At 41.2% G+C, this 23343-nt stretch overlaps 1 protein-coding gene across 6 annotated transcripts in view; it reads right to left on the bottom strand.

Annotated features, from left to right (window-relative positions):
- The window catches only part of ARVCF (ARVCF delta catenin family member), a 236322-nt gene extending 216009 nt beyond the window's left edge, over nt 1-20313 (bottom strand). For 2 of the 6 annotated variants that reach the window (XM_039378913.1, XM_039378918.1), the window contains exons 1-2: nt 20200-20268; nt 5485-5575 (exon numbers count right to left, since the gene is read on the bottom strand). Coding sequence is in view for 1 of the 6 variants with exons in the window: in XM_039378911.1 (XP_039234845.1) it covers nt 20237-20255 (19 nt within the window). In the remaining 5 variants the exon portion in view is untranslated. Of the gene's footprint in view, nt 1-5484; nt 5576-20199 lie in introns of all 6 variants that reach the window. The other 4 variants (XM_039378914.1, XM_039378916.1, XM_039378915.1 and 1 more) reach the window with 4 other exon arrangements.
- Nucleotides 20314-23343: the final 3030 nt, after the last annotated feature.

The raw sequence follows: 23343 nt of genomic DNA, 5'->3' as shown, positions 1-23343 counted from the left end.
GGGAGCAGTGGCAAGGAACAAAGTCTCCCTTTTCGCTGATGTGGGCGATGCTAAAGCTGCAACAATCACTGGAATTCCACTCAGGAAGGAGAGGAGGAACAAGTGATGCTTTTAGCTCCTGAAACATAGCAGGGCACGTTTCCCTTCTGTGTCTGAATGCCCTGCTCCAGGGAAACAATCCCTGCCAGAGCTCTCATGGGACAGCGCATCTCCGCAGTTGTTCATGCATAACCCTCCAGATGGAGGGAAAATTCAGCTTTAAATCTGAAAATGCAAAGGTGACTGTTTTGTTAGAGTCCAATGCTCTCACGTACATATGTCTAATGCTCTCACTATGTACATATTTTAAGTGCTTACCATAAAGCATGAAAGTTTACAATGGAAGAATAATACCGGAATTACAAGAAACCAAGAAAGTAGCAAAAGCCAAATAAAACTGCCTGTCATCTTTCATTAAGTATACTTTTTAACACCTGAAAAAAAATAGTTAAGAAGTCACCACAGGATGGTGCAGCAGCTAAAACTGACTTCATTTCAATTGCATCTATATCTGTTCTGTAACGTTAATTGAAGAGGATATGGTTCTGGGGGGAGGCTTACTAAGCATCAAGAATTGTAAAGTATTTCCAAGCTAATGCTTTATATTTATTGTTTAATCATTTTCATCATTTAAGTTTCCTTTATCTGCTTGGAAAGGCCTTTAATGGATCTAAATAAAAGGAGAAAATCTGGCTAATATTTATGCCCTGTCAATTCTATTAGATGTTGTTGTAAGAAATGTAAATCAAGAGACTGGGTCTTAAAGTTTTTATTCACTGTAGTTTTAATAGACCATACCAATATTACTCCAGTATTGCCAGAGATGTCTCCAAGAACACTGAATGAATACTAAGAAGGCCTACCATGACTCCTGCTATGAAAATACAGATTAAATTCAAAAACTTTTAATCTCCCAATTTGATCCACATGGGGAAATTCCGTGTGGCATGAAGGAATATGCCAGCAAAGATAGGACAGAGGAATTACATCCTATGTTTAACCAGAACACAAACACAGGCAGTCAGATCTTAAGGATCAGAAGTGACATGTTTGTTTTCAGTACTAATGCGTGCAAAGATGTCCAGCTCCACTGACAGATACACATCAGCACGTTTCCACATGCATATCCCAAACACAGGTTATCAGTCTTTTGGGTCCAGAAAAACACACAAGTTTTGAAGAGTAATGCACTTCAGGTGAAGAAGTGTTCCCTGAGCCATGAGGCAGAAAGCAAGGCAGACATAATGGTGTATCACAGACTTCAGCTACAGGAGTCCACTTCATGCCAAGCTTACCCAGCAATTCAGTGGAATTCTGAGTCACACAGGTAAGTGCTTCTGCAGGACATTTTGCCAATAAGCAGCTTACATGAGCCATACCTACACCCTACCAAAAAACCCTGACTGGCTCAGTGATCAGTATCTCAGGAGTTCTGATGCTCCCTGAAGTGAATCATAGTTTATTAAACCTGTTCAACCCATAAAACACTATTTGCAGCAATACAACCTCTGTTAGTGCACAGGTACCTTCACAGTGAACTGGAGGAAAACAGCCCCAGCCTGCTGCCTGTCACCCCACTGCTGCAGAGGGCCAGGCTTGCTCCTCCTGCTGGGATCTTTGTTGGGAGGAGACCTGAACCCGGTGAGGAGCACCTTCCAACATAACATCCCAGGGGCTGAGCATCCCCAGGAGCACCTTCCAACATAACATCCCAGGGGCTGAGCATCCCCAGGAGCACCTTCCAACATAACATCCCAGGGGCTGAGCATCCCCAGGAGCACCTTCCAACATAACATCCCAGGGGCTGAGCATCCCCAGGAGCACCTTCCAACATCCCAGGGGCTGAGCATCCCCAGGAGCACCTTCCAACATCCCAGGGGCTGAGCATCCCGGCCTCACACGGGTGAGCTGAGGGAGCTCAGCTCTCCCACTGCCTGGACCATCATCAGCAGACCATGCCAGGTCCCAGGTAGCACCAGGGCAAGCTCCTCATGCTCTCAAACAAGTAACCACTCTAAATCAGCAATCAAGGGATCCCAAATTTCCATCAGAAGCACGAGAAGTTAAATCTGTGCATACTGTATGTAAGAATCCAACATTCCTGTTTAAATCCATTCAACACCACCAAAGGCAGTACAATTGTGTGGATAACAAAGCCAAAACTAGGACTCATCAGCAATTCTGGAAGGCTTGCATGATCATTAACTGAAGACAATCATGTAGACGTAAATTCTCAGGCACACAACACAAAGTCAGACTTGGTTTGTAAACCATGTCATGCAGAGACAATAGTGAACCTTCACATCCAAGATAAATAGACCTGGAGTCAGATAAACAGGATAAAAATAATTTTCAAGAGCTACATATGAAAAAATCCCTAATTAACATCTACGTATAACATACACTACCAGGAGGGGAAATTCCTTTCTAAAATTACTTAGCTCAGACTTGTTTGTGCTGTAAATGTTTATAAACCAAAATGCTATCCTCTGGTAATTTGAGTATTTGGGTCATACCTTGTGCTTCCTGGATGTGACAAAGAATCTTACATGCCCAAGTCTTAATTTAATAAACTTAACTACAGACAATGTTTTAGAAAAACAGCTTACTCACAAAAAATATCAAGCACATTAAGTAGGAGTTTGATTAAGCTACAGTAATCCATCAATTAAGATTAAGTCATTGCTCTTGGTCATTCCAGAAAATATGGTAGAAACCCAAAATAAGCAGCCATTAATCTATAAGCAATGAATTAGGGAAAGAAAATTAATTACAAGAAAAAAAGGCATTCAGAACAGCTAAAAAACTCCCCTTCTGGATGGCTCAGGTCTGAAATCTGGCAGCCTGGAGGAAGTTTCCAATCAAGTCAACAGCATTCTGTACATTACAGGCAAAACTGACCATTTAAATCACACAACCACAGTCCAGGAAATATCCATTCAGTACGCATTTCTGAAAAGGCAGTTATTTTGAATGTTTTTCAAATCATTTCTGGGCAGCCCTGGGCTAGAAGCTTTTATGCCCAAATTGCTTATAACAACATCTTCCTAGAGAAGCTTAAAAAAAACCATATGACAACTGCATAGCAAATACAGTATCTCACTTTTTGTAATGTTCACCTTTGTAAAAAATAACCTTTTCCTTAAATGACATCCATGAAAACTCCTCTAATAATATTTAATTAAGCTTTTGCTCAAAGTTGAGAACTAATACAGCTTTGAAGCCTACATGTATTCAGGAGATGGTTTGATGCTTTCTCTCCAATCTCCAGTCCCTGTTTACACGACCAGTAGTATCTGCAGCAGCAGAATTTAGGCCATCTCTCCCACTACTCCAATAAATATTCATCCTGCAGCTCTCCCTGCCTTGTGGGAAGACAGTGTCTCTTCAGACCTACTCCTACAGGCAGTGGAATGAAACACACTGGATGATACAATCAAACAATTCTAGATAACCAATTTTCGTGGTGCAATGGCTTTCAAAGCTGTAGGTATTAAACCAAGCAATATGCTGGCACAACAGAAATGAATACAACTGCCTTCTCCTGCTTAGAAAACCACTGCTTTCCACAAACAAGCAGTACAATAGTCACTTAGTTTTCACGCAGCCCCAACTATGGCAGTCTATTGTGAGTGTTTTTGAAAGAAGAGGAAAAGTCCTCACATTCACACAGGATAATGTTACTGCCACTGAAAGCCACAGAAATGCTCCTGCTGATCTCAGGGGAGTGAGAGCAGCTCCAAACAGCTCCAGCTTCGCAGATTTTCCACCCCGACGTCTACTGCACAAAAATGCAATTTTATTTCATCATTAAAAGCCACAAACCAATAACCAATCAAAATAAACCTAAAATTGCTTTCTAAGTGAGCAGTCTCGGCCAGTGAGTTGCACTCAAAGGAACCAGCCAGCATTCTTCAGGGCTGACAAGCCATAAATTGAAAGCACCATCATTCTGAAAATGTATGGCACTCCTGATTAAGGGTGACACAGCCTTTAAAAGGAGTAGAGAATACCTCACTTCTGAAATAAGGAATTGGTCTTAGACGTGAACTCTGTAAAAAAAGCCCTTTGGTAATGATAGCACAATGACTGGAGTTTCTTCAGTGTAGAAGGAACAGGAACACGTTCAAAGCTGTACATTCTTTTCCTTCACAAATAAGCTGCAGAATAACAACAGGTTGCTCATGTAATCCCCAAACAGCATCTCCTTTGATTTCCTGCTACCTTTTTTCCTAATTTTGAAAGACTAGTGAGGCTGTCTGGCAAGAGATAACACATCCTAGTTACTGTCATTTTATTCCCTTTCACCCCTACAATGATTTTCCTTTGCTCTAAATACTATGAATTTCACCCTAGGATGACTGTTAGAGAGGGAAATTCCCTAAGAAATCTCCCACCTCTTCTGCACTGCTTAGGATATTTGGAAGCAATAACTTTCAGTTTTGCTCACACTATGTAAACTGTACTCCATTCTTTCACCTAAAAATCTACTTTATCTAAAACAAATTTAAAAGGAGACTAATAAAATAAATGAAAGCTTTTAAAAGTTTGAATTATTCAATCAGTTTTATTCATTTAACAAGTACAGCTGTCTTCTGGTTTTAGTCATTTAAGAGACCAGCTTTTTTTAATCATGTTCCTTTATCCCAATGTAAATGACTTTTCCTTGTGTAAGAAAACTTCTGTCTGATTAGTTCTGAGGAATGACTTCCCAAATGAGTGGAAGTCATACAAATTAATAAATTGCTTGGTCTTTGATTATGCTGACTGTACTGTTCTGCCAAGGGCCCTGCACTGAAAACAGGGAAGTTATGCTGGAGAAAGCCACTCATCCCACCACACAAGGAGGTAAAGAATCACTGGATTTATAACCCATCTGCATTCACAAGCCACAGATTTCTGCACAGAGAGCTCTGAGAAGAACCCCAAGTGCAATGTCTGTCAGTACAACTGAGCACAGGGGCTCCCAGGGGCTGAGGGGCCAGGGGCTCCCAGGGGCTGAGCACAGGCAGCCAGGAGGGGGGAAGCCAGCTCAACCTCTTGTCTTAAAGCCAGACTGCAGCAGGACAAAATTTTCTGAAACGGCCCATTTATAAAGTTTTGGAAGCTTATTATTAGTTACATTACATGCAGTAATTATTCTACGTTTTCATTATACAGACATTGGTTTTTATATGGTGATTTGCTATTCCAAGCAGACTAATTCAAACTCTTGCATATTTTAGCCATACTCAGTTCAACAGTCCTCCTGTCTGAAAAAAAGGCACTGCAGGCTATTACTATAAAATGAATTTAGTCTTTCATCACTTCATTGTTGGCTAAAGAATGACAACTGTGAGACTATCTAAGACAGTAAATAGCAGGACTGATTAAAAAAGGAACAATTTTGCTTTCTAGATTTCACAGACATGATCATGTGTAATAATGAAAGAAATACAAATATACCTAAGAAATTTTGGCAACTCTTACCACCCTTTCAGGCGAGTTGTTAGGTTCCTTTCCTTGTTCATAAAGCACAACTCAGTTATGGATGCTCCTGGAAAACACAAGATACAGATCAAACTCTGAATAGTAATGCTGTAATTAGTGTGACTAATGGCTTGTTGACCTGAGCAATGGGGCAACTCTCTCAACACTTGCCAAACTGCACTGCTACCCCTAGTTCAAAACAGCAAGTCAAGACTTTCATCATTAAGAGTTCCTACTTCCCTTCCCCCCCCCCCCAAAAAAAAAAATCCAAGTTCATGGTAGAAATTTCCATCTGGTTTGAACACTCTAGTATGTGGAAGAGTTTCTACTAAAATCTCTGGGTCACAAAATTCAAAAAACATTTGGTTTAATTGTACAGTAACAAGATGCAAAACCAACCAAGATGTTTCTCCTTATTTTCTCTTTGCTTAAATATATTTTTACTTGAAGTTATAAGGAAACCAGAGCACTTTTCATATCAAGTTCACATTAATACAAAGTTTTAAATCTCAGGGAACACAAACACTGTCTCGGGCTACGTTCTGCCAAGTTTTAATCAACTTTTCTTTGGGTTTATTTTGACTCCCCAAACCATACATCTCCAACTGTTTCACCTGCCTTCCTTTCCAAACTAGGAATCCCCACAATTCCATGTGGACACTGCAGGTCACACCTTCAACAGGGAACACCATGAGCCAGCAGTGCTGGGGTTACAGGAGAGAAGAGAATAAACTTCACTCTGACCCTAAAATCCCCCCCTCTTGTAACCCATTGGACATTTGGCTGCCCTATAAAAACCATCTATACTCCCTGGGAGCCCTCACCTCCCATGGTACATTTTATGTTTCATTCCATAATTTACAAGTTGTAAAGCAACACTATGTCATAACACAATAATTCCAATGACTTTAGGGTGACACTTGACGAAAATTTAGCTAATTAGTAAACAGGATGCTTTATTTATCTTCAACTCCGATAAGTAAATGCTTTTAAGTCCTGCAGAACAAAGGAGAAATCTCATCACAACCATGAAACACACGAGCAAGTAGAGCACGTACACGGAAATCCAGTTTGTCACAAAATAAAACTCATTAGAAGGGTCATGTTGTTCCAGAAGCAGCACTGAGAGAGATGGTAAAATCATAAGAAATGTGTTGAATCGGTACAAATCCAACCTCAGGCAAGAATTTTCCTCAAAAGTTTCATTTTTACTAACAATTCAGACTTTGCCTGATGAGCAGTTCAACCCAGAGGTCAGAAGCAAAGTCTTGTCAGTGCTTGCCCTTTTAAAAACTTTGCCAAAGAATAAAAGGAACACACAATTTCCTCTAACCAAAAAGAAATGCAAACAGTTATGACAATCAGAAATAATATTAAACAGACATCAGCAGGGTAATACTACATATTAAAAAATGCCACTAGTATCAAGTTTAACACTGCAAGAAATCCTATACAGTCCTTCTAAAGTTATTTTTAATTAAATATGGCAATTCCATGTGAGCCATTTTAAAAGCCTCTACTCTTCAAAAAACGTGGAAAATTATGGCCTATTTTAAATAAATAATCAGTGAGTTTCTTAATGATGACAAAAAAAACATAAGTTGGCAGCAAGCTGATTTAATTTATTTTTTTCAATGTAAACCACAGTATAATTTGAGCTACAAATCTGGATACTCTGCTATCTGTACATGCCTGTAAGACCTAGGAAGAGTGCAGGAAGAAATCATAATTATTTAGAACTCAAATTTACGAATGTTATTAACTTCTTTTATGAACAACATCACTCAAAAAGTATGTTTGATATTCTGGTAATTTCACTTGATTAAAAATTAATCTCTTTTCAGCATCTGAAGATGTTCGTGGGAAGAGAATTTCCAGTGTGTGACCAAACATGCACTGCAAAGAGATCAGAGCAGTGCAAGTCTTGATGAGAACCACCACACACCATTAAAAGAAATCCCTGACCTTTTGCAATGTCGTATTCTTAAAATCACAGGGGGGACGGATGTAACGTGATTTCGGGTATCTTTGCACAGTGCAGATGATTAAACATTAGGTAAGTCAAGCAGCAAATCAAGAGAACAAGCTTTGCAGCCTTCACTCATAACCCTGTTCAAGAAGTTTAGTCTGCCAAGCTCCAGGTCCCCAAAGGTCTGAGCTTCTCAGGAACCAAGCCAACCTTGAAACTGCAGCAGCTCTACAAGTGGAGTTGTATTCTGGACTTAACAAATAAGCATCATGGCTTAACACACAACAGTGAGCAGAGAAGAAATGATGGAAGAAGTCTCTGCCGTGAGCTTGAACAAAGTTCTCTGTGCCAGAGCAGCTGCCAAGGACTAACAAGTCTGTGTTCTCAGTGACTGCAGGCAGGACCAGCAGAATAAGTCCCCTGTAAATATTCAGCAGACCCACCATATTAGCAGCTCCAAACACAGCAAAGGGTGAAGGTCTCTTAAAGAGCAGCTCTCAGCATCGTGCAGCCAATTCTGACTGGAACCTCGTGCTGAACCAATGCCAGCTGACAAGGGCACGACCTTCTATTGATGCTGAAAATGATGACTTGGTTCAAAAATTGTTTCGTTTTGCTGCCACAGATTTTAACAGCTCAGGTTTTGCCTCCGTGAGATGAGTAAAACATGCTCATTAGGTAACCTGCTTCCACAGAGACAGGATTTCAGACAAAGGCTAAGCACCTTTATTTTAACATCACTAATATGCCTTCAAGGTGCTTTAATGCAGCCCAGGTGCAGAGGGTGCAGAGCTCTCCCCGTGCCACCACTGTGCCCAGCACACATTCTCCACAGAACACTGGGGGAAGTTCCGGGTAACGTTAAATATGTCAACAAAAAGCACTGAGCAGAAATACAGCTCCAGACACCATCACAGCAATCCTGAGGCTCTCCGAAAGTGTGCACAAATAGAAGGAAATCATTTTCACTTTGTTTATCCACTCTAACAGGCAAGACAATTATGAATTATTATAACAACTTCTTTCAGCTTGTCCAAAATATTTACTGCCCATTGTTTTCATCTTCCTAGTTACAGACATGCCAATGTCAGACAGTATCTGTTATAATCAACTTGGATTTACTATTCCTACCATCTGTCTTAACTCTAACCAATAAAGAAATACTGAACAAAGAAGGGGATGAGAGGAAGAAGAGAATCAGAATGCCACAAAGATAAGCAGGCAGATATTTGAATGCAAGAACTCTAGAGGCCAAAACGTTCCAGCTGAGCCAACCACGGTTTCCTGCTGGTGTTACCAACATGGTACTGCAGAAAATAATTGCAAATATTACTCACAAAGTACAAAATAGAAACAAACAAGATAACAGAAGAAACATGTATCTACTGACAAAGCTCATTAGCAGATGATATCCAATATAATTCAATATGCTTTGAAGCCACTTGAATAAAGTGACAGTGCAAGTGCTTAAATTTAAATAAACCACTTAAAATTCTTTATTTCGCTAAAGGCAGAAGTTTGACCTCAAATGTTCATTTAAATAAATAGAACCAAGTTGGTTAAAAAACAAAAACTGGAGTCTCATAAATGCAACTGAGGGCTGAGATTGGAAATACTGGAGATAATCTGGCACAAGTCCCCTGCTCAAAGCAGAGTCAACTTGAACAAGTTACTCAAGATTTTTTTTTTCCCAGTCAGGCTTTGAAAATCTCCAGGAATGTAACCTCCACAATCTCTGGCCAACTCGCTCCAGTTCACCCTTAAGAGTAAATTTTTTCTCAGGTTTTGAGTGAAATAAGACTTCTCCACTTTGGACCCACCAGCAGACGAGGCTGTGCTGCCTGTTGTGTATTCCTGAGCAGTGCAAGCTGCTTAAACCCACGAGCTGCAAAAAGGACAATGAGATGGATAACCATGAAATCTATTGCCCGTGCCTGCATGCATTAGTAATCACCAGCATGGCCTCTGGGCCCAATAATGCAGAGCTGGATTCCTTCATCTGCCAGTGACTGCTGAAATCCCCCAGTCACACAAGGACACACAAAACAAGAATACATTTTTTCACTCCTGGGCGTTACACCGACTTTAAATCAGTTGGGGTTTGTCTTGTTACTGTACATCCTCAATAGGTTTATTTCAATTTCACAGGATCAAGGATATTTTAAATAATTAGTTTCTCAGAAAATTCACTATTAACACTCCTTGTGCAAAAAGCAGCTCTTGTGAGGTGGACCTGGCAGGAACCTGTATGAACTCAATGCTCTTGAGATTTCCATCAGAAACCAGTCACTTGATTTCATAGGAAATGACAAGAATGCACAAGCATATTTTTTGTTCTCTGTTACAGAAGTCTCAAGTGACATTTGCTGTAAGAAGGACAATGTTAATGGCCACTGAAATGTCAAAGGTTTCCCAAGGAAAAGTCAATCCTGGTCATGCTTCCCCCTTAAAACATGGGAGTAATTCAGGTGTATCGAGTGAAACTACACCTGTGTCAGGAAGAGGGAAACAAATACCAGGCATTAATCTCTGGTACTAAAACTGTGCAACTGGTATTTTTGTGGATAATTCCTTTCTGGTTTTATATTCTGTAGAAGAAGATGCCTTGAGGGATTTCTTCTCCCCAACAGAATTTTCCAACTTGCTGTTTCATATCACTGCAGCTACTGAAGTAACTTATTTTAGAGTACAAGTCTGATAATTAAGTCAGCCTATTTCAGGGTCTTCCCCCTCCCCCAGGCTTCTTCATTACAGCTATTTTCATTCTGGACTCTCCACACACTGCGTGCACCTGTAATCTGTATCTACATTGTATTAGTAGGATCCTCCTAATTAGATTTAATTTCTTCAAGTGAGGGAAAAAAGTGACATGCTAAGCCTGCCAGTTCTTTGAAGAATGTCCTAGAAGGTCAAATGGTGTGTCTAGAAGGGCTTTGTGATCCCTTTGACACAACTGAGATAAGGTTGGTCAACATTTCAGATGCCTTCAGTAATGAAAAGCAAAGTAACTGGTATTGATTCCCTTCACATCAATCTCAAAGTGGTAAACAAAATAATTATATCCTCTGTATAGCAGTCTCATGGGTACATGCAGATACTTAATAGATTACAGACAGAAGAAAGCTCATTTAAATCACACATGATGTAAAATTCTAGTTTTCTTAATTGAGCTACTATGTAGACACTAAAGTTTCCAAAATCCCTATATCCCTTATCCTGACAAATTCAACCAAAATCAGAAACTCTCTGAAGATGAGCACAGTACTCTTCCTACAGATTACAGCTCCATAGTTCTGTCTAATTCTGAAACAACAGCTCTGTTCTTTAACAGAAATACCTGCAATACTGTTTTGAAGCTTTTATAATTCTAAAATATGCTGGTTTAATTCTTCAAAGCAAAAATTATTTAAAAGAATTAAAAACTCACTCCTGTGTGAGACCAGCTGCATTCCCCTAGACTTCAACTTCTTTTCCCATTAAATAGTTCTGTTTATCCTGTAATTCTTATTAGACTTTTCCCTCCTTTTGGGGCATCGTGACAAACTACAGCCCAGATTACTTCAAGTAATAAAGGGCTAATAATGAAGGGCTCTGAGGGTCTGGTTCTGGTGGAAGCACACAGAACAACCCTCCCCACGCTGAATCTCTGGCTGGCAGCCTCCTCTCCCCAACTGCATCACTGCGACAGACACATCTGCATTTGGCACCTGTTTAGTTCTCTCAGCCCCAGGATCTGGAGCCAATTTGTTTGGCTAAACGCTGCACCTGCAAAATGCAGCAGTATTTGCTCATTAGGGCACAGGTAGTAAGCCTGTAGCACAAAAACCAAAACAAATAAAAAGCCAACACCTTGTCTTATTTATGGTTAAAATGCCTAACACCAATTATAGCAGTTCTCTCGGCCCAACTGAGTGTTTTCTCAAGGTAATACTACAGAAAAAGGCTGCTGAATTTTAACAAGAGTCACTGCAGTTATTGAAATATTGATACATAAAATGAGGTAACAAATTACAGAATCTGTACCTTTGGTTTCCATAAAAAGGAGATTTCTTTGTATTGTTCCCCTGCCTTGGATGTATCTTTCACAAATTTCATAACATTCAACTTGTGAAACTTCCAAGTTCTTCCTATTCCTTTGTGGCACAGAGAAAAAGCTTCTACTTATTTTCTATATTCAGATGGACAATGCAAAGCAAATTCCTCATTCAGGACACAAAGAGTTAATCTGAGAGAAAAGGAGAGAATACAAGGTCAAAACAATATGGGAAAGGAAAACATCTTGTAGGACAGGGTCTAAGACAGTTCTACTGGCCAGTGTTAAGGTTACCAACATCACTACCCTCCTACAGAGAGGGAAATGAGAAGAATTTGCTAAATATAGCTAGAACTGTTTGGAAGGATGCCTATCCTTATTTGTGCATTCATCTGTTTAATTGTGGGCAATATAGTCCACTAGACAGCCTGAGGCAAGTGTGCGTGTTCAATATCCCCTGAATTATACAACTTCAACTGCAGATTGGACTCAATTACAGAGTTTACAGTAGTATAAATGAAAACTCTGTATTCTGAAACTCAAGCTTGGGAATGTACTAAATGCCTTCAAGACTGTGTGCAGTTTTAAACAAGAATGGTGAGAAAGGCCACAGAATTCTTGTGTTTGCTGTATGACCTCAAATCCAAATGTATACAAATATAATTTATATGTATTATCTCCTGATCATTTAAATGTAAATGCTTGCCTTTGCATTGTGAAGAGACTAACCTTCATACAATCAATAATATTTTGAATTTATGTTCATTTTCTATTTAAAAAATGCTAACAAGAACTTTGTTATTGGGCTGTATATAACTAGGGAAGTTACATCAGCTCTTCCTGGAGAGGAAAGTGAATATAACAAACTTCAGTTCTGTTTAATATTAGGTCTTCAGCACCTTAAAAATTAAAGCTCTTGAAATTCAGAATTATCATCCTGCTTCTCTGCTTCAGAACATTGGCAAGTGGTTTGTGGCACCATAACTGAAAGGAGGGGGTTATTTCCTTGAACAGACAGATGAGCACGGGCTGGGACTCAGAAATCACCCTCAGCACAATAAATAGGCTGTAAAAGCTGAAGGCTGTTTGTCATCTACAAGAACACACCACAGTGAAACACCAGTAAAAAAACTGTGGCAACCTACGAAGGCCTGGAACTTATGGATTATACAATTCCATCGTCACAGCACATTAAAAGCAGCATCTTTCCCTGCACCTCTCAAATCCTGCCTCAGGAGAGGGAACACCGGGTCTGCCTCCCATTATCTGCCAGCCTGCAGTAAGGAAGTGCCTTGGTCCTGAATCAGAACCCACAGGAATTTAGCAAGTGCTATTTCTGCTTGTAGTAAAATCTTCAATATGTAATTTACATCTTGATATGTCATCATTTCTTGGTATTTAACTTAGTAACAGCTTCTCTAAAGCAGAGATTTTATTACATAAATTATGGAAGTAGCAGCCTGGGTATAGTGCAGACAGCATAAATTTCTGAATCAATACAAAATATGTCCCTGGCAGTAGTTGTTATTCTATGCAGGTGTGTTATTGATTACAGCCATAATGGTCTCACTTTAGCTGCCATCAATAACTCACTACTTGTATTGTCACACTGAATTAAAAAAGAACCAGTCTAAAAATATGAGAAGTTATACCAGCATGGCATGACCCAGCCTGTGGTGCAAAGAAGCAGAACACTGCCAGTTTAACTCAGAATTCATGTTTGCAACTTCACCTGACATTACATTGATAAAATAAAGGCAAATGTGATATTTATTCAGGCAGAAGAATATATGTTCTTAAACGTTCTGGAAAAGTCTTAAATTTATGGCTACTGCATACAATAAAACTGTTTTCAATACCTTGGGACCATTATTAGGATACAGGTTATTGACATTTATTGATCAACATGGCTGAAGCTCCCTTGCATCAGATTAAGAATCATAGAAGGAATTATTTCATTTTTTAAACAGAGTTCGTTTATAAAACAAAACTTGACAGCAATATACAACAGTAACACACAACAGCAGAATACTAACCACAAGCCAAATATTTGTGGCGTATCAAAAAGTTAAATATAGATAAAAGGTATTACCACAATTGTATGAAAGACTCTTAATATATAGTACAATGGGCATTTTTCTTTTAAATATTTCAGATTAGATACACAACAAAAGAACACTCATTTTCACTGGCCTATCAAAATGCAGAAACAGACACAGACATGAGAAATAAAAGACTTATACTTCCAGTAATCTGATCTTTGTGCCACTTTAACCTTCTACAGAAGACTACCAAAATATTAAGATTATTATTATTATTATTTTGATCTTTGATGTATAAGTGTCTACACCAATACTTTGTGTTCTGTACATACATAAGTAACACTGCTCAAAGAAAATCTACACCATTTTAAAGGAGCACTGGTTTTGTGAGACACTTCCACGGCATTTCCTATGTACCTGCTCTGGACTCCAGAGGGATTCTCCTTGCCAAGCCAAATAAAACACCTAACACCCTAAGGCATGCTCATGCCCACCCTTCTCTCCATACGCACTCTGGGTATAAGGCTTCCCTCTCTTTCCCAAAAAACAGCCAAGAAACTCTTGCAGCAGCAAACTTATGGATTGCACCAGACTGCCATGATGGCAACACCCATCACAGGAAACTCAACCAACAGCAACAGAACTCTCTGGAAGATCTGACAACTTCACCAAGTGACCAAAGTTATTTTTCCCCCCTCAACCTCATACAACGAACTTCACAGGTGAAGGGCACAAACAGCTGTCTATAAAGAAAACTCAACCCATCAATGAGCAAGTTCTCCAGAGTGTTGATGTACAAATAACATGACCAATCATCACACTGTCTCACCTCCAGCACCTGGCCTGCATGGCCCATTCCAGAAGCCAGTCCCCAGACACTACCTCACGTGGTGCTCAGCAGACACAGAGGCTCCTTCAAAGTGCCAGATAAAACACTGGATTCACCCTCACGGACTGCAGCAGCCTCCAGAGGAGTCCATCTCCATGCACTGCTCTTACCTGCAGCCAGAAGGGTCTGCCCTTCCTAACTCAGGCACCCACTGATGTGCCTGATGTTATTGTAGCTACCCCAACTCCAGTGTCACATCTCATTCTCCTTCCCCAACACAGACCACACTTTATCAACCATATTTGAAGTAATTCTGCCATTTGCTTTCCTCTGGGGAACCTCTGCAAGCTTTGCTACTCTGCACACTGTTAATTATTATTTTTCCATTTAAGACCCACAAAGAAAAGCCTACCCAATATCACCATATACATTCAGCTCTCATCAAGCTGTGAATCCAGTAGCCATGGACACTGTTGATTAGTCAAACACTGCATTACAGTTTCTTAGCCACAGCATAAACCAGTCAAAGTCTGTGCCATCACTTCTGTCACCGTTCTGAATGGCAGTTACTTAAAATTTTATCACTACATAACTCAGATTAAATAGGGAACTGTTTACTGTAATGAGAGGGTTCTATGGAGGAATTCCAACTCATGGGTAGAACTTACACTAGAGTAGATGAAGAACATGCAATTAAATTACTGGAAACACTAATGCTACTTTCACTAACTGAACTGATCTACATCCATTGCAATAAAGAAAACACTCTCACACCAACAAGTTAAGGTGCCCTTTTTCTCAAAAAAAAAACCCCATGATAATTTCTTTTATTATATTAAGAGAAGAAAATAACCAAACTTAGAAAAGAGGCATATGTGATACACAAAGCCCAGATCCTGTAAAGCTGTTTTTTTGCTGGCCAGCACTCCAAATTAAGCTACAGCTCGCACCTCAAAGTCAGTCAGCACCACTGCACCTCTAAGAATTCTTACAGGAATTACTCCATTAGATAAGTAGAACGATTTCCAATTAAGAATGCACATCCTGATGTCAATCCCCTGAGAAGCCCACTTTCAGGGATAACTGTGCAAAGAAAGCACTGATGCCTAATTCTAAAATCCCAAATTATTAAATTCTCAAAGAAATAAGGAAGATAATGAATATTTTTCATTTACCATAACTACACAATGTCAGGACTTGCCCCAAAGTGATTTACTCACTTCTTCCCTCTCCCTTGCTTGCAGTGTTTAAGCCGTAACTCTTCAGTGATGCATTTCAGAAGAAACACTTCACAACTCTTAAATAATCCATAAGGAGCTAAACAGTACCTGTTCTGGAGGACAAAGACCTGGTGGTAAGGCACTAGACTTCAACCTTCCAGTGGCTTATAACAGCCATAACAAGGCAAACAAAATAAATAATACAATGAAACTGGAAAAGATACCTTAACTTTGTCCTTTCAACCTCCAGCCAACCTGAGATGTCATGTAAGCACTGAAGCAGCAAAGAGATGATGCTGCTTAGATAGCAAAATCTTCATTTCTCCCTGATCTACAAATCAGAAGCTAACAGATCAGAGGTGCACTGGTGTATATCCCCACGGCATCTCATGGAAACCCTGTTGCAGCTTCTCAACCAAAATGCATGTGCTCGAGATGCACAAAAAACATAACTATAAATAACACCAGCTGAAGCATGCACAGAAGATTCTGACAACCCAGTCAAGCACCTTATGGAACAGAATTCCCAAATTGTCTAAGAAAGCCATCATATCTGAAGAGATGAAACACGCTGCATGGAGCTGAGAAACAGAAAGGTCTTCCCTGGGCAATATCAACTGCAGAGTGAGGCAGAGCAGCACAACCCTGCCCATGTGTTCTTAATGCACCTCAGTATCCTGGAATATTGCCACCAGCAATAGCCCCACCACACAGTGATGGCTGAGCATTACTTTCTTGGGCCACTCAGGCTGGAATCTGTGATCTCAATATTACAATTTTGCTCTTTCTAAAGGTACTCTTTAGTCAGAAATCACTCGTCTCATGGTAATTGGTATCAGCTGATTACAGAGGATTAACACTTGCACAATCAGACAAAGATATCCTTCACAAAGAGGTTTTTGGAGACAGAACTGAGTATACTCAGGCTCATAGGTTTTCCACAGCATACTTTTGCTAACAAACACTGTACATCTCGTGCAAAATGTGTACAATTGAGAAAACACAGATTTAGGTATCTACACAAGTACCCACTGATCAGGTTTTTTCCAGGCTAACTCCTCAGAGGGCCTTGATTTTGAAAGATATGGTCAGGCAGATCCCTTGACTTTTACTGTGGTCAGCTTCTTATAACCAACTCTAGCTGGCTCTTACTTGGTTGGAACCAGTAACATTTCCACCAGTTTTATCTAGATTGGACAAAAACCACACAATTACAAAGTAAAAAATAAGGACATAAACGCAGTATCAACTTGAACAGAATTGGATGAATTACCACTTTAAAAAAAAAAACCAAACCACATCAATAAAGCCAATCACTTCAGGGGTATAACGGTGCCTTAGTTAAGATCCACTATTTCCAGAAAGAAGCACTTGTTCCAACAGTGGCAACAGTAATGACAACTACTGTAAGAAAATATATGTTTTTTGTAGGAATGAGGAGTGACTAGGTGTGAGTTTCATTAACTTAACTGTTCTCTACAAGAGACTAAAATACTTAAAAATGCCACCCATATATACATTCCTATTGGGTCTCTCGCACATTTTTTTTATCCCCATGATTAACTGATATTCCAAGAAAGGCATTTATTTTGGTGGGTCAAAATGTCAGACTACCCTGAAACACAGTGGCAATTGATGACTCTAAAACATTATTTTGTTTGATCAGTGTGTATAAACTAATGAGTCATAGATACTGTCCAGTTAATACTCAATGATTAGCCATTTACAGACCACACACCAAATGCTACTTCTTGAAAATGTGACTGCCAGACGGTTGATTGTCAGGCTTTCAAAAGATTGGACATTACTAAATTGAGCTGTCTGTTCTTAGAATGTTGCACAAAACCAGCTACAGAAAGAACTGGTCTCTCTAGAATTAGTTATTTGTCTTACATACTATGCAACACAAACGTGACCCAAGCTAATGAAGAAGATGCAGACCTCCAGAACCTCAGCAGACAGCACCAGATGCAGCTGTACAGATTGTTTTGGACTGCCTCAGAAATGGAGAAACAAGGAACAAAACACTTGCACAGCAGTTTTCCTGTTTGGGTTTTACATGAGCTTTCTGAATGAAATGAAACCCAATTCATTAGGTAAGTTGGTCGCTATTTTTCCAGATGCTCAGGTGGCTTAACCACCTCGCTCCAGCACACAGGCAGACCACAGCCTACCTCCAATTTAAGAGACTACTTCAAGGCCTCCCTATTCTTCCTTTAATGCTTAAACACTGATGATATTGCTAATGCCCTTTCCTGAAGAGAATGTGTTTGTCAAGTTACATGTATACTCTGAATGTCTTGCGTTATGGAAAGAATACTTTTTCAAAAAAATGAGGGTCTTAATCTTAACAGAAGTCTCACTGCTAATTCCCGAGAGACACACGTTAGGTCTGAATAAGGTAACTGCATGCAACACATCTTAAATTCCTTCCCTATTCATAGTGGTGGAACCCTGGAGTTGGCCCTTTCCTCCTTATTCTGTAGAAGCAGACAAGAAAGTAAAAAATTTGACCTAAACTCTCTGATTTGAAGATTACTGTGATGGCCACAGGATAGCCTCATAAGATATGCCATACTCTGGTTAAACTGGAAAGACATAAGCTAAATGTAATCTCACCTCTAGCTGCTAGAGCATTTGTTTACAGTGTTTGTGTCAATGATTTATACTCACACAATAAAATATTAAGACCAACAAACCATAAACCTGGCAGCACAAGAACTCTAACAGGTTTTCCTTGCAGCCTATCAATTCTGACACTACCCAAGATCCACCAGAAGCACTGCAGAAATAACATGCTGCATTACATAAAATCAAATACAGAAGCTTAGTTTTATATAACTGTAATATGCATACATATGGTCTTCAGGACAAGATATCTTCTCTAAACTGCAGTTCATACAAAATTCCAAGTATAAGCAAAAGATAGCAATTTTGCCATTTCTAGTGCAGTATCTTAAAGTCAGTATAATGGCAATCTCTCTCTACTTGTAGCTCTCAGTGATTCTTCCAGTATTAAAGACTTGCTGAAACTGAAATCCATTGCAGATTTTGAATTAATAAGTGAACGTCAAAGAAGACACTAGTTTTCATCTATTTTAGCCAAATAGTAGGTCAAAACTATGATCACATTAATTGGAATTCAGTTATTTTTCTTGACAGTAACTATGGCATAAAAATAAAATCAAAGTCAACTTTGTAAAGATCATCAATGTCAAATAAAATACCTTCTGTGCATCTCTGAACAATACACGAGGATAAATCGTGCAGTGAAACTATGCAGTCAAACTATTGTTCTTCCAAACCTTGCCTTCCCAGAACATTCCTTTAGCCAAGCAATGGGAAGATAAACCCATTTGCCTAATGGAGCATATAATTTAAATATTTCAGACAAGCATTTACAGAGATATTGCTTAAAATAGATTTCACAGCCATCCATCCAAATCTATTGTATGATGAAGATCCAGCATAGTTCACAACTTATTTTTTCTATACCAACTCCAAACTCTCCAGCCCCTGCAGGTACTTTAGTCACCAGGCATACTCTGTATTACTTTATTACAATCTTTTTTCCATAGTAAATTTAATATGAAGCTGCAATTTTCCTCTTTGGCAGTGCCTTGCAACATTTCTAAACCCACTAAAATTTCAGATTTTACTACTGCACCATGCAGTCCTGCACAATTCTGTAAACAAAATGCACTGGAATTTATGGAACCTTAAAGGGATAGTGTACTTCATACAGACTGCAGTATTCCATCCACAGGAAGATGCAATCAGCCAATGTCAATATTCTGTCATTTAGAGTCATAGTTTTTTACCATAAAACATTCCCATTAATACAAAACAGTAGGGTTGGGTTTCCCCCCCAAACTTCTGTCTAGGGTTTAAGCTATTAATATGATAACAGGTCTTCACTTGATAAAAAAATCTGCTTATGCTTTTTTCTTTCAACACGCTATGAATCGCATTTTGAATTGTGACCTACCTAAAGCACAACAGTAGCTCGTAACAAGCGAAGTGCATGCTAACAAGAATTCCCCCTTCCACATACACAAACAAGTACCTACTTGAAAAAAACAGAGAAAGGGAAAAAGACAGTCTTTACTATTTATGTACTAGGAGTGAGCATTTCAAAGAGTTGATCAACTTCCACAAACGGCAGATTTCAACCGTGTACCTCAATACTGCAGCGAAAGCCAAAAGTAAAAAATAACCCCAACTTGGGCTTTTAAGTCTGTAATGGATTTCACCCATGTGAAAAAAAACAGGTTAGTTTTGTCTGGTCTTTGCTACAGAGTCATCTCCTATGCACGCCACAAATAACCTGAGCGATGACTTCCCTGCAGGACAAGAGCTGCCCATCATAGTGCAGGATTATCACAATGTTGGTTTGTTTAGGGTTGCCCGTGTGTGTGCGGCTTGCGTATGTAATTCAGGCATTCGCTCACATCAACTCCTCGTTGCGTATCTCACAATAAACTGATGGACGCTGCTGAACCTGAACCACCAACCTTTAGCGAACAAAGAAGTCTAAGCCCGCAACCGTGATGCAAAATCACCCCAAAAACCTACTACACCCCGCAAGGACCTCTCACCGAAAATAGCCCGGCAAGCTCATTCATTCTTCCCGACCCAGCGATCCGCTCACCATCTCCTCCGTCTTCTCTTATCTCTCTGCCCTCCGCTTATTTTCCTCGCTGCTGCTGCTGCTGGATTCAAGGAGGCGGTGTACCAAAAAAAAAAAAAAAAAAATTAAAAAAAATAAAAAGGGGGGAAAAAAGGCCAAGTGTTCCTCGCAGCAGCGGGCAGCCGCTGGACAGCAGGTCAGCCCCGGCGCTGTGTCAGCCCCGGCGCTCCGCTCCCGCCGCCGCTCCCAGCGCGGGGCCGCTCCCGCCGCTCCGCCCGCCCCCCGCGGTCCCCGGGAGAGCGCCCGGGCTGCACCAGCTCCTCCCGCCCGCTCACCGCCGACACCGCCGAGGAGTCGCAGCCGGGCTGATTTTCCCCTCCCACCTCCACATTCCTATTTACAAAGGGTATCCAAGACCATCTTTATCCAACGGGGGGCTGGGGGGGTAGTTGAGGGAGAGGGAGGTGGAAGCGATCATTAACCCTTTTCTTGCGTTTACCTTTTGCTACTGGGATTTTTTTGCTCCGGTTTTGGAGCGCACGGGGGAATCCCCCTTTCTCTACAGAGCACATGGACTCGCTGCCATCGGGCCCCGCCGGGTCCGCGCTCCCGCAGCGCGGCTTGGCCGCTCGCCACCCCTGGAGCAGCACAGCCCTCCCCTAGAAAAGGTCCAAGGGCACGGCCGAAAAACGCACGCCCTCCCTAAACCACCGCTGGCGAAACAAGGGGAGAAGAGAGCACAGCACGGGCAGGCCGTGAGGGGAGGGCCCCCCAACTGCGCTGTTTTTAAGCGGGGCGCTCGCGCTACCCAGCGCTCACACCTGGGGGAGCGGCGCAGCTTGCGCGCCCCGCCCGCCCCCGCGCGCCAACCGGCCCCGCCAATTCCCCATTGGCCGCTCGGCCGCGCTCGCGCCCGGCAACCGCAGCCCCATTGGTGCGGCCCCGCCCCCGCCGCCGCGCCATTGGCCGGCGGGGCTGTCCGTCAGGGAGCCGGGCGGCCCCGCCCCTCGGCGGGCGGGGGAGCGGCCGCGGCGTCGCGCGGGAGCAGGGCCAGGGTGGGCACGGGGCATCGCGGGGCTGGGGCTCGGCCCTGCCCTCACGGCACAGCCGGGCTCGGGACACGGCCCGGCCCTCGGGGCGCTGTCGCTGCGCGCTCGGCAGGAGCGGCAGGGACCATTGTGTCACCTCCCGGGATGGGTGCGCGCTCCCGCCCTGCCGGCCCGCAGCGCTGAGCCCCGCGCCGCGCAGCGCTTCGAGGGGTCTCTGCGCTCGGGGAACTCGCCGGTTCCTCGCCCAGCTGCCCGCGGGGGGATCCGGGCCCAGCTGGTGTCCCAAGGGCTGTGGCAGCGGGCCCGCCCGGTGCAGCGCAGCCAGGGGATGCTGGCACGCGATCCGCGTGGGTTTGTCCAACCTGACCTTCTCGCCGTTTGCAGTGGTCTGTGCAATGCGGCCGTCGCCTTCTCTTTGATAACCTAAATGCCTTGAGCCTTCCATGCCCTTATTTTATATCTTGTTATCTATCCCCTTCATTAATGTTCCTCCTTTGAATCATTTCCTGTGGTTTCCCCCCTCCCTAACAGTGGGTGCCAGAAATGTTTTAGCGTTCCAGTGTCACTGTGCTGTGGACAAAGGCAGCGTCACTCCCTTGTCTCCTCTATATATCTGTATTTTATACGTTAAATGATTAGTTTAGTCCAGTTTACCACAGTATTACCCTAAGAGATCACATTGAAATATTTATATATAGTAACAGCTAAATTATCTTCTGAAGTACTTTTTGCCGAGGCAGCCCCCATCACTGCATTCTTTATTTCCAGATGTGTTTTCTCACGTTTTCTGATATTAAAAATGCAATTTATTGGACTGGAATGATTTAATTGGGCATATCAGATGATTTTGTAACCAATCAGCCATGTGAATTATCCACTCATCTGCTAAGCTGCAGATTTTACTAGTAAAGATCTTGCCTCATCCAGGCAATTGATAAAGATACCAAATCGGATCAGAGCAAGAACTCATCTCTAGCATACTCTGTCTGGGTCCCTGATGTCTCCTCTTCACAACCGGTTTTCGAGAGATCTCTCATGGCAAAGATACTTAATCCATCTAAGGAGTGTTCTATGCACTCCAAACAACGTGCATTCCAGCACATAAAGAACAAGGTTTAAACAGATGTCAGGACTATTTCTCTTTTCGTTTTTGAGATTTACTCAGGACAGTTCTACAAGGTTTTCACTAAGCTTCTGCTTGTTTTTCAGCTTTCTCCAAGACAGATTCTAACCTGACAGCCAGTACTACTCTATTCATTAAAATAAAGTGGACACAGAATCACAGCCTGCTTGGGATGAGAGTATTCAAGTTTGACAAACAATGGGAGCTATACACAGATCCCCTAGAACAGGGTCTAAAAGGGACAACAATAACCAAGCTGTTTTAGGCAGAACAAAAAGTAGACACAAGAATAGAAGGAAGAGTCTGAATGGCCACCAAAACCAGTATTCACAAGTCCTTTCAGCAGACTGTTTTTGTGAAACCTCTTAAAAGGCTTTTTAAATGACTCTGAGGTTATTCTAACTTCCCATATGTATTAAAAATAACAAAAAAGTCATTAAAAACCACCATTAAGTTTAAAGCTTATGGGCAATTTTTCTTCCCATGGACATTGCTGCTACTGAAAATATGCAGATTTATCATCTGAGGATTTTTAATGGGTATCAAGCATAGAAGGTAAATAATCTTTGGTCACAGTGATGAGTCTATACTTGGAGCCTCAAACAGAGTGATAGAAAGAACAATACATTACAATTAATGTGCATGCATTTTACCTATTTCAATGTAATGGAGATTTGTATAATTTGTCTACTTATTCATCAGATGACTTTGGAATAGCGACTCTGTGCCTGAAAGCATAAATACATTTTAGGTTTATATGTATCGAGGTAATAACTACAATCTATTATTGCATTTCAGAAGCAATAGTACAAAGAATGATGATCATATACTCACCCAGTAATTTTCATCAGCAGATCTCAACAGACCTTGTGAAGGTCAATGTGATCATCCCACTGATGATGATGGAGAAAGAAAGCATTGAGATGAACTTGCTCAATGT

This window comes from Pipra filicauda, unplaced genomic scaffold (genome assembly GCF_003945595.2).
Source record: "Pipra filicauda isolate LSUMZ 115617 unplaced genomic scaffold, ASM394559v2 scaffold14_size4853619_pilon, whole genome shotgun sequence".
Taxonomy (NCBI): Eukaryota; Metazoa; Chordata; class Aves; order Passeriformes; family Pipridae; genus Pipra; species Pipra filicauda.
The sequence above is the reverse complement of the archived record's forward strand: the minus strand, read 5'-3'. Positions and strand labels throughout refer to the sequence as shown.